Genomic DNA, 13,066 nt, shown 5'->3' with positions numbered 1-13,066 from the left:
TCATGGGTACAAATGGTCAATTATTCATTAAAATTTATCAGCAAGATCTGAATACTTAAACATAATGATATTATAAATAGAGCCAATGATTGAAGTGCACGTGTGAAGGGTGGGTCCCAATTCCCAAACCGTGGCGCCATGGCTCTCCTTACTGAGTCACAGGCACTCTGAAGATGGATAACAATAACAACTAACTATCACACAAATACACTCTCTGTCTGAGAGAGAGAGAGATGGCGATGGCAATGGCGCTTCGGAGGCTCTCATCTTCCATAGACAAACCTCTCCGCCCTCTCTTCAATGCCACTTCCGTTTGCTACAAGGTCTGTTCTCTCTCTCTCTCTCTCTCTCTCTCTCTCTCTCTCTCTCTCTCTCTCGTTGCTGCCGTTTTTATTCACTAATTTCCTTTCTTTCTTTTATTTCTTTTCCAAAATTGGTTGTTGTAGTCATCGTTGCCTGATGAAGCTGTCTACGACAAAGAGAGACCAGGAGTTACAGTAAGATATCACTTCAATTCATTTCTACTATAGGAAAAAAAAGAAGGTTAATTTTGGTTGTAGTGTGATGGTTTCGATTTCAAATTGTTGGGATTTTCAGTGGCCAAAGCAATTGAATGCCCCGCTTGAGGTTGTTGATCCTCAGATTGCTGATATAATTGAGCTCGAAAAAGCTAGGCAATGGAAGGTAATTTATTTACATACATGTTATTGGTCATGAGACTCTTCATTTATGCAGCCACAATTGTTGCGTGCAATGTGATTGCAGAGACCATGGAACAACAAAATTATTTCTGTTTTAATCGTGGTTCTGTTCAAAATTACCGCACCTAGGGAGAACATTACATAAGGATTGGAACTCAGTTTTTTCTTTTTTCAGTAGCTTGTACTTATTAGAATGACTTATCTGAATATCACTTTTTTGGGGGTGAAGGGGCTTGAACTGATACCGTCAGAGAATTTCACTTCAGTCTCTGTAATGCAAGCTGTTGGCTCAGTCATGACTAACAAGTACAGTGAAGGATATCCTGGTGCAAGATATTATGGTGGAAATGAGTATGTCACTCACTTTTCTTCTTTGTGTTCGTTCACCTCTCGATAATTCAACAAACACAATAATATACAGTGGCTAGCATTTTGGATTTTATTATTGGACTCCTGCTTCTAGTCCAATTAAAAAATTGTTGCCTTTCTTCCTCAAGGTACATTGATATGGCAGAAAGACTATGTCAGAAGCGTGCCCTCGAGGCATTCAGGTTGGATCCAGCTAAATGGGGAGGTAACTGCACAATAACTATATTGGTATACCCTTTTATTTGGCTTTGTTGATTGCACATTATTTCATCTTGTTGGTCATTGGCCTGTTGTTCTAATTGTTCTAAGCTTGCAGGTGGACATGATCTATTCTTTGTGATTACCTTTTTTTTTTATTTTTTTCCCCTTTCTTCTTCTACCACTTAAGGCACACGAGTTTTTGTTCAGAATTCAGAAGTAGCATTTAGGTTGAATTCTCTTGTAGACTTTTTGCTGGTTAAATTTCAAAATGAATGCTCATGAGCTTTCTTGATATTCAGTAGATTCTTTTAAAATATTTAGGTGTCAATTTTTCTCATATGTTATTACCCATAAACTGCAGTGAACGTTCAGCCTCTATCTGGGTCTCCTTCAAATTTTCAAGTTTATACTGCATTGCTAAAACCTCATGACAGAATCATGGCACTTGATCTTCCTCATGGTGGACATCTTTCTCATGGATACCAGGTATTTTCAACTTCCATCATCCACCATTTCCTGTGATAATGAAATCTATCACGTTCATGGGTTATTGGTAATTTCTTTTGGCAATTTCTTCAAGGATTAGATAGAAATCACTTTGTAGTTATTCATAAAAATTTAATGCTTTTATTATATATCTATTTATGTATAATTCTTATTAGTTGAGACTTTGTGTTTGCTATTGGCATTGCTTAGTGTGATTGTGACAGTTAATTAGGATTCTTTACATGTGTGAACAAACTTTCTTTTTTCTTCTCTATCCAAGAAGCTCTCTTCATTAATTTGTTCTGCCTTCTGTTTAATTATATATATGATAGACTAACATTGTTGCTGTTGTCACGATGCAGACTGACACCAAAAAGATTTCTGCAGTCTCGATTTTTTTTGAGACAATGCCATATAGATTGAATGAAAGCACAGGATACATTGACTATGATCAGGTATTGATTTGGCTACTTCCTTAATAACAGATTATTGCTATTTGCATAATTAGCTTGATCATATTTATTTTAATCGCCACGAATTAAAGTATTCATCTGATATACATATAGCAAGTTTAGTTACAGACTGCATGCATATAAATTAGAAATCAAACAATTTTACTTCATCGTAAATAATTGTTTGAACCTCTAACCTCTTAAAATCAAACTCTAGCTAATCCGATATTTTTTGTACCCTTTTGTGTAATATTATCATCGTTGTGACATGAAAATCTCAAAATGCAGATGGAAAACATGGCTAAACTCTTCAGGCCAAAGTTAATTGTTGCTGGAGCCAGTGCTTATGCACGCCTGTATGATTATGCACGTGTACGCAAGGTAACAAATTGTATGTTAGTTTTTGTAGATTTTATGTTGTACACATTAAATGATTTTCAGGAAGGCCCAAGGTTGAATTCATGAGCATTTTGCAGGTGTGCGACAAACAGAAAGCTATACTGTTGGCAGATATGGCACACATCAGTGGATTGGTTGCAGCTGGTGTTATCCCATCACCTTTTGATTATGCAGATGTAGTGACTACCACCACTCACAAGTCACTTCGTGGCCCCCGTGGAGCTATGATATTCTTCAGGAAGGGAGTTAAAGAAACTAACAAACAAGGACAGGAGGTAAATTGCTTAGATTCATTTGACTTTGTTTTGTTCTTTTCTCAATCTGAAATTTCACTTTTATTTATAGGTCCGGTTTGTGCTGTTTTAAATTCATGACATTGGCCAAACATCGATACAGTAATTCTTTTTTTTTTTTCAGGTGTTGTATGACTACGAGGACCGAATCAACCAAGCTGTCTTCCCAGGACTGCAAGGTGGTCCGCACAACCACACCATTACTGGTTTGGCTGTTGCATTGAAGCAGGTATGCTCTTTGTTTCTTGATTCATATTTTTTCAGTTGTGACAGATTCTGATGGAAAGGGTCTATTTTTATTCATATTATATTATTATGGTTCACCGTTTATGTATATATTTGCAAGTGCCAGAGACAATAAATTGGATTTGTAGTACCCTGCTTTTTCATCTTAGCATAATATGAAGGTTTCTTGGGGGTGGATTTGGAGATTGACCTAATTTGAATGATATCAATTGGATAATGCAAATGGGTGGGAGGAATAAGTTTCAAAATCTTTAAATGATACTCTTGAAACCAAATTGTCTGAATCCATACTGAGTTCTTTATTATTTTAACTTTGTAAAATATTGCTATTGCAAGAATGTTCAGATATGCTCTGTGTACAGTATTTATAATTCATTTCCCGTGTGAATGCAGGCTACAACTCCAGAGTATAGGGCATATCAAGAGCAAGTTCTCAGCAATTGTTCAAAATTTGCACAGGTGCATTACAAATGACAAATATTTCTTGTTGTGTCTATTGGATTCTATACCACAAAGTGTTCCAAATATATAACCTTTGTTATGTACTGATGGAATCTTTGACATTTTGCAGGCTCTTAGTGAGAGGGGCTATGAGCTGGTTTCCGGTGGAACTGAGAATCATCTTGTTTTGGTGAATCTTAAGAACAAGGTAACGGACACATCTGGCTTGCTTTAATAGAAGCTTAGATGGGTGTACTTTTAACACAATAATTATTGCATCTAATGCTGGTTGCTTGTGTTATTAGATATCACTTGGTAAGCTTTTGAGAAAGTGAGACAATATTCAGAATTGACCTTATGGGAAGAAACTCCTACCTATTTTTTCAAAAAGAGTCACTCCTTTTTATCAAACAAGTACACATCCATAGTCATACCACACTAACACGAAGTTACTAGCTTTGCTTGTGCTTTAATTCTGGAACATTTTGTATCCCCTTGAAAAAGGCCTATATTATGCCAGATCCAAAAACTAGAGCTGTGACTGCATTTTATCCTAAATAATCTTATTAAGTAATGTTAAAGTGAGACCAATGCCTTTCCCAATTATTTGTGCAGGGAATTGATGGCTCCAGAGTTGAGAAGGTGTTGGAAGCTGTTCATATTGCAGCAAATAAAAACACTGTTCCTGGAGATGTCTCTGCTATGGTTCCTGGTGGCATCAGGATGGGTATAGACTCTTCAATTGCTTATATTGAGATTTCAATGTCTTTTGTCATTAACTTGATAGCTCTTGTTGATTTCAGGAACGCCTGCCCTTACTTCTAGGGGATTTGTTGAGGAGGATTTTGTCAAGGTAGCGGAGTTTTTTGATGCAGCAGTAAAATTGGCTGTGAAGATAAAGGCAGAGAGCAAAGGTCCTTAAAACTTTCAATATGCATGATTGTTTTCTATTCAGAAAATTCTGGTTTAAATTTTAACTTGTTGCTGAGAGATTGCAGCTGCTTAATTAAGCTAACTTGTGGTTTCTTGTTGAATATTTTTATCAGGAACGAAATTGAAGGACTTTATGGCCACAATCGAGTCATCTTCAACCTTTCAGTCAGAGATTGCAAAGCTCCGCCACAATGTTGAGGAGTATGCAAAGCAATTTCCAACCATTGGTTTCGATAAAGCAACCATGAAATACAAAGATTGAGGAGAGAAAATGTTCCAATAGGTATGCATTTTGACGATGTAACCATGTTTTCAGGTATTCTAGTTCCTTGATGATTTCGTACTGTATTTTAGTTCTTCAAGATAAAGAAATCTTGCATTTGACATTTCTAACTGAAGATCAAGTTTCTTAAACTGGCACATTCAAAATCCTTGTTGAAATTTCTCTCACGGATTCAGTTTGCATTGTGACAGGTCACACCGTGGTCTTATTGGCATGCAATTCAAGATGATCAGTTTCTTGATTCATGTTACAGGACGATAAGAGGATAACATATAAAATTTAGTCTATGTATGAATCTAGAAAAACTTGATCATTATCTTCTTGAAATGTATCAATGCATATCATATGTAATAAAGGCTTCAACTACAAAATTTCCAGAATAGATGCTTGTTGACACCTCCGATTGCAGGAAATAAATATATCTCTTATAAATCAAATGAGTCTCTTTCACTGACACCAGAATAGGGCTGATATAAATTCTTAAACCTCAATGGTATTACTACCTTTTTCTTTTTTTTTTTTTGCCGGTTAAAATCAGTGTGTTTGATATTTGATGGAAAAGGAATGTTCTCGCATGATTCTTGGGCATAGCTTCAACCTTTTTCGTTGTAAATTTTCTAATAAAAAATCGATCTTTCAAACTTGGATATAGGAATAGAATCCTTATCTTTTGGAGCATTGACAACGATGCTGTTTGTTCTTTTTAACTTGAACAAGCAAAGAATCATTCATTTCCACCTTAGGAAGAACAAAACTGATATGAGTACATAAAAAAAGTGCATACAGGTAGTTGAGCATAGTTGTAAAAAAGAAACATATCGCACACTTAAATGTATAAGTTTATTGATGTTTTATTTTTTTAAACAACTGAATTGAAAACTGAAGCAGCAAGATTTTTGGTTTAGGGTTCAGTTCGTAGTTCAGCTGTCTAAAAGCATGGATAATTTCACGTTAAATTAGCTCAAGGAGGTGGTTTCGTTCAATTTAAAAAAATTAGGGTCAAACTAAATTATTAAAGGATAAAGTATACTTTTTTTTTCTGAAATTTGGCAAATTTTGTCTCAAAAATTTTTGAGTGCAAATATACTTTCGACGGCTAAATTTTCAAAAAATTTAAGATCAATCTAACAATAATACATGAAAATTTATGCTTGATTTGCTTTTCTTGAGGGTTGTTCTTATGAAATTGTTGTTGAATTGGTTTTAAATATTTAAAAAAATTAGCCGTCAAAAATATATTTGATACAAATTAAAAATTTTTGGGACAAAATTAAAACAAAATAAAATTTAAAAATATTTTTAAAATTTTTTGTCAAATTTTAAAAACAAAAAATATACGTTAGTCATTATTAAAAAAATCAACATAATTATAAATTTGTCAAAAATAAAAAAAATTACGGAAAACTTATTTTAAAAAATATTCAATTTAAAGTTTAAACACTCATCGAATCAATTCTCTTCGGTTCTATGCTTGTTACAAAACTCTCATTCTTTCACTCTTTCACGCACACTCTCATTTCCTTTATTCAACAATGGCGGCAACTACACAGGACGATAACCCACTCCTGAAGGACTTCGATTTCCCTCCTTTCGATGCGGTGGAAGCGAAGCACGTGCGCCCGGGGATCCGCGGCCTCCTCACGAAGCTGGAAGCTGACTTGGACGAACTTGAACGCACTGTTGAGCCCTCCTGGCCCAAACTTGTTGAACCCTTGGAGAAGATCGTCGATCGCCTCTCCGTTGTCTGGGGCATCGTCAACCACCTCAAGTCCGTTAAGGATAATTCCGACCTCCGTTCCGCCATTGAAGATGTTCAGGTACTCTTTTCATCTTCCAAAAAATGCTCAATTTATCATCTAATTCAGAGTGATACGCATTCTTACATTTATACTAATTACGTATTGGTTTGGTTGGTAAATTTGATCAAATGTGTACGCGTTACTGGTTAAATCCGAACACTTTCTCTCAAAAATCTGTCTCGGATTGTAGTGTGAGTTCAGACTTCACTAATTCAGAGTCGTTGTTGGTATTTTAGCTAAGCTTTATGTTTTATCGTTATGTTTGCAGCCGGAGAAGGTTAAGTTCCAGCTTAGATTAGGGCAAAGCAAGCCCATTTACAATGCCTTCCGAGCCATTCAGGAGTCTCCTGATTGGAACACATTGAGTGATGCTCGCAAGCGTATAGTTGAAAGTAAGTGATTGAAGTATGTTGTTTTGTTCTGTCTCTCTATGTTAGTTCTGATACTAAGTTGACTGAATTTATTGGTGTTAAAAGTTAGATGAGAAAATTCATCTGATAATGCACGTGCATTTGACTTCAGTCTTGTCGAATGAGTTCCGTTTTATCACATTTTACACTTTACTGCTTGTGCCTTTGCAGCACAAATAAAGGAGGCGGTTCTTAATGGAGTTTCTCTTGAAGATGACAAAAGAGAGCAATTTAACAAAATTGAACAGGTATGTTGATCGTTCCTTTGTCAAATGATGTTGGAAAATGAAATCAAGGCTTTGTTTATGATTAGCCAGAATTTGAAATCTAAACTTATGAGTATGCTTGACATAAAAATAATCTAGATAAAGTTGCATTGACTGCTATTACTTCTGTACTTTTTCCAAAATTGTTAATAGGAAAGGGTCAATACATGGTAGCTTGAACTCCGAAATTCTTTAACAATATCAATTCCAATGGAGGCTTCGCTAGCGATTAGAATTTAATGATGCTACTTCCTCTTTTTTCTGTTTTTTTTTTTCTTTTTTTGTTTGCTTCTCAAATTCTGACGGAAGTGATTGACATTCACACCTGAAGATTCTGGTGATGGTTTTTTTTATTGATTTTGGTTATCATGATTCCATTCACAGGAACTAGAAAGGTTATCACAAAAATTTGAGGAGAATGTTTTGGATGCAACAAAAAAGTTTGAAAAGCAAATCACTGATAAGAAAGAGATTGAAGGATTACCTGCTACTGCTCTTGGGTTGGCGGCTCAAAGTGCAGTGTCTAAGGTATATCATTTTGATAATTATGGTTTTGTTAACATATGTTCTTAAGGGGGGTAGAGGTTAAGGAATCAAAACAGCATTTATTACTCATTATTTGTTCACATGCATTTTGTTTATCTCACATTTACCTTTCTTCTTTCTTTTGTTTGTTGTTTACTTGGCGGAAACATGCAGGGACATGAAAATGCTTCGGCTGAGAATGGACCATGGGTTATCACATTGGATGCTCCATGTTTTATTGCTGTAATGCAACATGCTCGTAATCGTTCTTTGCGTGAGGAAGTCTACCGTGCATATGTTACGCGTGCTTCAAGTGGAGATTTGGATAATACAGACATAATTAATCAAATTTTAAAGCTTAGGCTGGAAAAGGCCAAGCTTCTCAATTACAACAACTATGCTGAGGTATGAGTATATAAATTATTTTCATATTAAGGATATAGTCCTGTTGTAGGTTGCTTGCTGATATGCAATCCATCACAGGTTAGCATGGCTACCAAAATGGCAACTGTTGATAAAGCAGAAGAACTTCTGGAAAAGCTTCGCAAAGCTTCCTGGGATGCTGCCGTGCAAGGTATTCTATCTGATGCACTTCAGATTTAGTACTTATGTCAGTATTTAAATTTTATGTTGCTACTTACTGGTTGCTTCATTAATTTTGCTGGGAAAATGGCATCTTTTATAGGCTTGTTGGCTACTTATCTAAATGGATGAGCCATTCAATATTGTTCATTTAGCATAGGTGTCTTCTTGCAGGAATTCAAAGCATAACACTAAGTTCTAAAATTGTCCTGTAACTTGTTGCATTTTGAAAATTGTTACCTGTTCCATTCTTTCTTTTTTCCTTACAGATATTGAAGATCTTAAGGAATTTGCCAAAAGTCAAGGTGCAGCTGAAGCTGACGATTTGACACATTGGGACATCAACTTTTGGAGTGAGAGGCTACGTGAATCAAAGTATGATATTAATGAGGTAGTTCTCTCTCTCTCTCTCTCACACACACACACACAACCCCCCCCCCCCCCCCCCCCCCAAAAAAAAAAAACCCAAAAAAAAGAAGTGTTGGATGAACTGCAAAACCTTTTTACTTGGATATAAAGGTTGCCTATTTTCTTGAAGAAAAAATGGAAGGCCAAAAGTTTAATCATTTATATTGAAAAAAGACATACATAACTACAGCATCATAATCAACCTAATTGATGTACCAAGGCTTTCCAAAGAAGCTCCAAAAATCTTCAATTGGCTTTTGCTTATTGCCATTCAGTATATGGAACCTTGGTCCATATTATTCCCTTGCAGTTAAAATTGATTCTAAAATTTGTTAGATAATTTAAATTTGAGATATCATATATCAAGAACACACTCATATTTTGTTGATTTTATGCTTCTGGTGATTTTAACATAAAAAATAAAATCAAATAAAATTATACTTCTGTCTTCTGATATATATTTGAGAAATGTTAGGTGACCAACATTTTTTCCTTACATTGCCTTGCATTTCAGCCAGCACTGGCCAACTCTCCATTTTCTTCCACTAAAAGTATTGGCCCTCTGGCATTTTCCTATATAATAAGCATATGTTGACATAATATAGATCATACGATAAGTTTATATTTTGGTCTGTTGTTCTTTTCAAATTCTGATATGCTCATACACATCCTTTTTATTAATATCAACCATATATGAGCTTCTGGTCTTTTGTTTCAATTTAATGATAAAATGACCGTTCAAGTTTCCATTGCATTTAATTATGTTTTTTTATTTAATTTATTAAATATTCCTCGGAATTCTCTGATCTTTGTTGTTGTGTCTTTTAGGAAGAACTACGCCCATTTTTCTCTCTCCCAAAGGTTATTGATGGGCTCTTTAACCTTGCAAAAACTCTTTTTGGTATTGAAATTGAGGCAGCTGATGGCCTAGCCCCGGTAACTTAAATTGTTTTTATTCAGTTTTGGTTCTTATATTAGCTATTAGGTGTCAATGTATTTTAACTTTACTCATGCAAGATTGTTCTTTTTCATATTTAGGTTTGGAATAAGGATGTCAGGTTCTTCCGTGTTAAAGATTCTTTAGGTAGTCCAATTGCATACTTCTATTTTGACCCATACAGTCGTCCCTCTGAAAAAAAACAAGGTGCATGGATGGATGAAGTTGTTGCTCGTAGTCGTGTATTATCACATGATGGTATCTCGCCAAGGTTACCTGTTGCCCACATGGTGTGCAATCAAACACCACCAGTAGGGGACAAGCCTAGCCTAATGACATTCCGTGAGGTAAAGTCAGCTGTACTTAACATATTTATCCATGTTATATTTTTAAACCGGTGATCATTATATGTGAAACAATGGAACAAATCGATTAGGCAATGGTAACTGGGAGTATCCAGTCATGTTGTTCTCACAAATTTCAGACTCTGTCAAGGGCCAGACTATAAGAAGTTTGTAATAGATTGACATTTATTGATTGGCTCTGACCTTTAAGCTTTGGTTTGAACATACATGTAATCTCACTATCTTTACAATTGACTATGTACTCTTGGTCATATTTTAAGTGTAATACTGTAATCTCATTATGTTTAAAATTGATTTTTTACTATTGGGAATAACATGTAGGTTCAAATCTACCTTTTTCATTTAATACAACACTAACAAACAAATCTTTTTACTTGCCTTTTTCTCAGGTTGAGACCGTCTTCCATGAATTTGGTCATGCACTACAACACATGCTTACCAAGCAGGATGAGGGTTTGGTTGCTGGTATTCGAGGGATAGAGTGGGATGCTGTTGAGCTACCTTCTCAGTTCATGGAAAATTGGTGCTATCATAGGTAAGAATTATGCGGTGCATGGTTTACTGGTTTTTATACCTTTGTGGTCTTTGTCATACATGGGTGTTGCTTAAGCCTTCCGTTTGGCAAAACTAGAGTAAAATAGAGTGAACTTTATATGTGAAACCCTTTATATAATTAATTATCTGCTGCATCTTTTCCTTGCTACCATTGTTTTGGGGTATTGTAAAGTATGTTCTTGAATTGACATCCGTTTCTTCTCATTTAATTGTTATCTATGGGGCACCCCAATTATTGTGCTTCTTGACAGGTTGGTTCAACTGTTCTAGTCAGTGGAGCCATCTTTAACCATTCATATGTCATCTGTTTTCACATTACCTTTTGATTTATAAAAAATGGTTTTCTAACTGCTATTATGTATTTTGATACATCGTCTCTTTTTTCAGAGAGACTCTAATGGGTATTGCAAAGCACTTTGAAACTGGGGAGTCTCTCCCCGAAGATGTATACTTGAAGCTTGTTGCAGCTAGGACTTATCGTGCTGGGTCTCTAAGTCTTCGGCAGGTTGGTAAAATTTAACACTTAATCGTCTTATTTCTGCTCATTATTTTAGAAATTTGTTGTCTCTTTTTGATGGCATCTTGTGATTGTTGTCTTGGATTTTCATCATTGGATCAAGTCTGTTTAAACACACCCCAGTTGGAATAGATTTTTAATAGAAATACATACTTTATTTGCAGCGTGACTCTTTTTTGCAAAATACTTATTTTAGTTATTTTTTTCAAAGAATTAATTACATTTAACAAAACTATTTTCATGGGTCAATGTAACTCCAAAGTGAACTACCTAATGTATATTTTATGCTATTTCTGATCTTACGCTAGTCTTACCTGATTAATCCTATATATGTTTGTTAATGTATATCCAATTTTGTATTTGCAGTTAAGATTTGCAACTGTAGATCTAGAGCTTCATACAAAATATGTTCCTGGAGGACCAGAATCCATCTATGATGTTGACCGGAGAGTTTCTGAGAGAACACAAGTGATTCCTCCACTGCCAGAGGATAGGTTTCTTTGCAGTTTTAGCCACATATTTGCAGGTTTGCCATGCTGCTTGTATTTATTGAAATCACTCAGTTATCTTACAAAAGTTCTTGTTAATTCTATGTCTGTTTTTGTATTTTTTAGGTGGATATGCAGCTGGATATTACAGTTACAAGGTATTTATATGTTGATTTAATACTAAACAACATTTTTCTCAAATCTTGAGGTGCCAATATCGTTCACTTGTGTGTTTTTTAACACTAAACATTCTAAACTCTTGTAAATTTGACTTTGATGCAGTGGGCTGAGGTGTTGTCTGCAGATGCTTTCTCTGCATTTGAGGATGCTGGGTTAGATGACATCAAGGTATATTTGATAGCAAAACAATTATCAATTTCAAAATATCCAATCTCCTGTTATTTACATATAATATTATAAACAGTATTCTTCTTATATTACCTATTGACTTGCAAGTTACGCTATTTTTTTTTTTTCAAACCTATGAAATGTTTTTCTCCGTTATAATCTGGATTTCACTGTTTGTTTAGTTAGAATATGCTCCTTTGCTAGTTACATGATTGATGCTTCTTTACACAGGCTGTTAAAGAAACAGGGTGCAAGTTCCGGGAGACGATTCTTGCTCTTGGAGGCGGCAAGGCACCCCTAGAGGTCAGATAACACATCTGAACGTATCTTCGATATCCACTTGTCTTGATGTTTATCCATATCTCATGTCTGAAACGTGTCTGGCTGCTGTATTCAGGTGTTTGTGCAATTCCGGGGACGAGAACCAACACCGGATGCATTGCTCAGGCACAATGGCCTATTGTCAGCTGCAGCTTGAGTATAGTATCTAATGTTTGGTGAAGATCGGAGGCAGAACATCATGTTATTTTATCACCAATACATGAGATTTGGAGATGGCTTGTTTCACACTGCCATATCAAATCTGTGCAACTGAACAAAAAGTAACCTTTACTTACCTTAATCTATCAGAAAACATCAATAAAAAAGTCCAATTGTCATTGATAATTTCTTAATCCAGCCCCTTTGAGAAATCGAAAAAAAAAAAATACAGGAACAGCATTTTTCGCTCTTTAAAATCACCACCTGATTTTCAGACATGTCGCATGGTACATTTTTAAGGCTTATTATTTTTTCTATGCTGCATGTGAGTGTGTATGACAAAAAGATGAGACACAAGATATGATTGCGATGGTATGGGATTAAAGAAATCGGTGCCTCTGATTTCTCTTTTGGTTGTACAGTGGTATTCAAAAATCGTATCTATGGATTTATGGATTTATGTTGTTTAACCTTTTTTTAAAAAATCACAAATCGGACTATCAGATTTACGTTTTTTGAAAATTAAAAAATTTTGAACATTGAAATTAGATTTTCTGATTTTTGTTTTCAAAAATAAAAGAT

General features: G+C 35.2%; 2 protein-coding genes across 3 annotated transcripts; both read left to right on the top strand.

Moving 5' to 3' along the window:
• Positions 1–109: 109 nt before the first annotated feature.
• On the top strand, positions 110–5,241 carry LOC130969127 (serine hydroxymethyltransferase, mitochondrial). Of its 2 annotated transcripts, none has more exons than XR_009081791.1 (16): positions 110–323; positions 447–497; positions 598–684; positions 931–1,052; positions 1,199–1,275; positions 1,633–1,757; positions 2,120–2,212; positions 2,498–2,590; positions 2,686–2,883; positions 3,026–3,130; positions 3,541–3,606; positions 3,719–3,796; positions 4,204–4,315; positions 4,392–4,502; positions 4,635–4,837; positions 4,996–5,241. XR_009081791.1 is itself a non-coding variant. In XM_057894723.1 (16 exons), the coding sequence occupies exons 1-15, from the start codon at positions 234–236 to the stop codon at positions 4,781–4,783; spliced, it is 1,557 nt and encodes a 518-aa protein (XP_057750706.1). In that variant the 5' UTR covers positions 110–233; the 3' UTR covers positions 4,784–4,804; positions 4,996–5,241. The 2 variants fall into 2 exon arrangements, 1 of the variants encoding a protein (XP_057750706.1); XM_057894723.1 differs by having other exon boundaries at positions 4,635–4,804.
• Positions 5,242–6,271: 1,030 nt separating this feature from the next.
• On the top strand, positions 6,272–12,670 carry LOC130969509 (organellar oligopeptidase A, chloroplastic/mitochondrial-like). The gene is made up of 16 exons (XM_057895263.1): positions 6,272–6,621; positions 6,872–6,995; positions 7,185–7,261; positions 7,664–7,807; positions 7,979–8,209; positions 8,288–8,378; positions 8,656–8,777; positions 9,623–9,730; positions 9,833–10,078; positions 10,486–10,631; positions 11,039–11,156; positions 11,535–11,694; positions 11,783–11,814; positions 11,939–12,004; positions 12,236–12,307; positions 12,402–12,670. The coding sequence occupies exons 1-16, from the start codon at positions 6,337–6,339 to the stop codon at positions 12,480–12,482; spliced, it is 2,103 nt and encodes a 700-aa protein (XP_057751246.1). The 5' UTR covers positions 6,272–6,336; the 3' UTR covers positions 12,483–12,670.
• Positions 12,671–13,066: the final 396 nt, after the last annotated feature.

Source organism: Arachis stenosperma, chromosome 3 (genome assembly GCF_014773155.1).
Source record: "Arachis stenosperma cultivar V10309 chromosome 3, arast.V10309.gnm1.PFL2, whole genome shotgun sequence".
Taxonomy (NCBI): domain Eukaryota; kingdom Viridiplantae; phylum Streptophyta; class Magnoliopsida; order Fabales; family Fabaceae; genus Arachis; species Arachis stenosperma.
The sequence above is the reverse complement of the archived record's forward strand: the minus strand, read 5'-3'. Positions and strand labels throughout refer to the sequence as shown.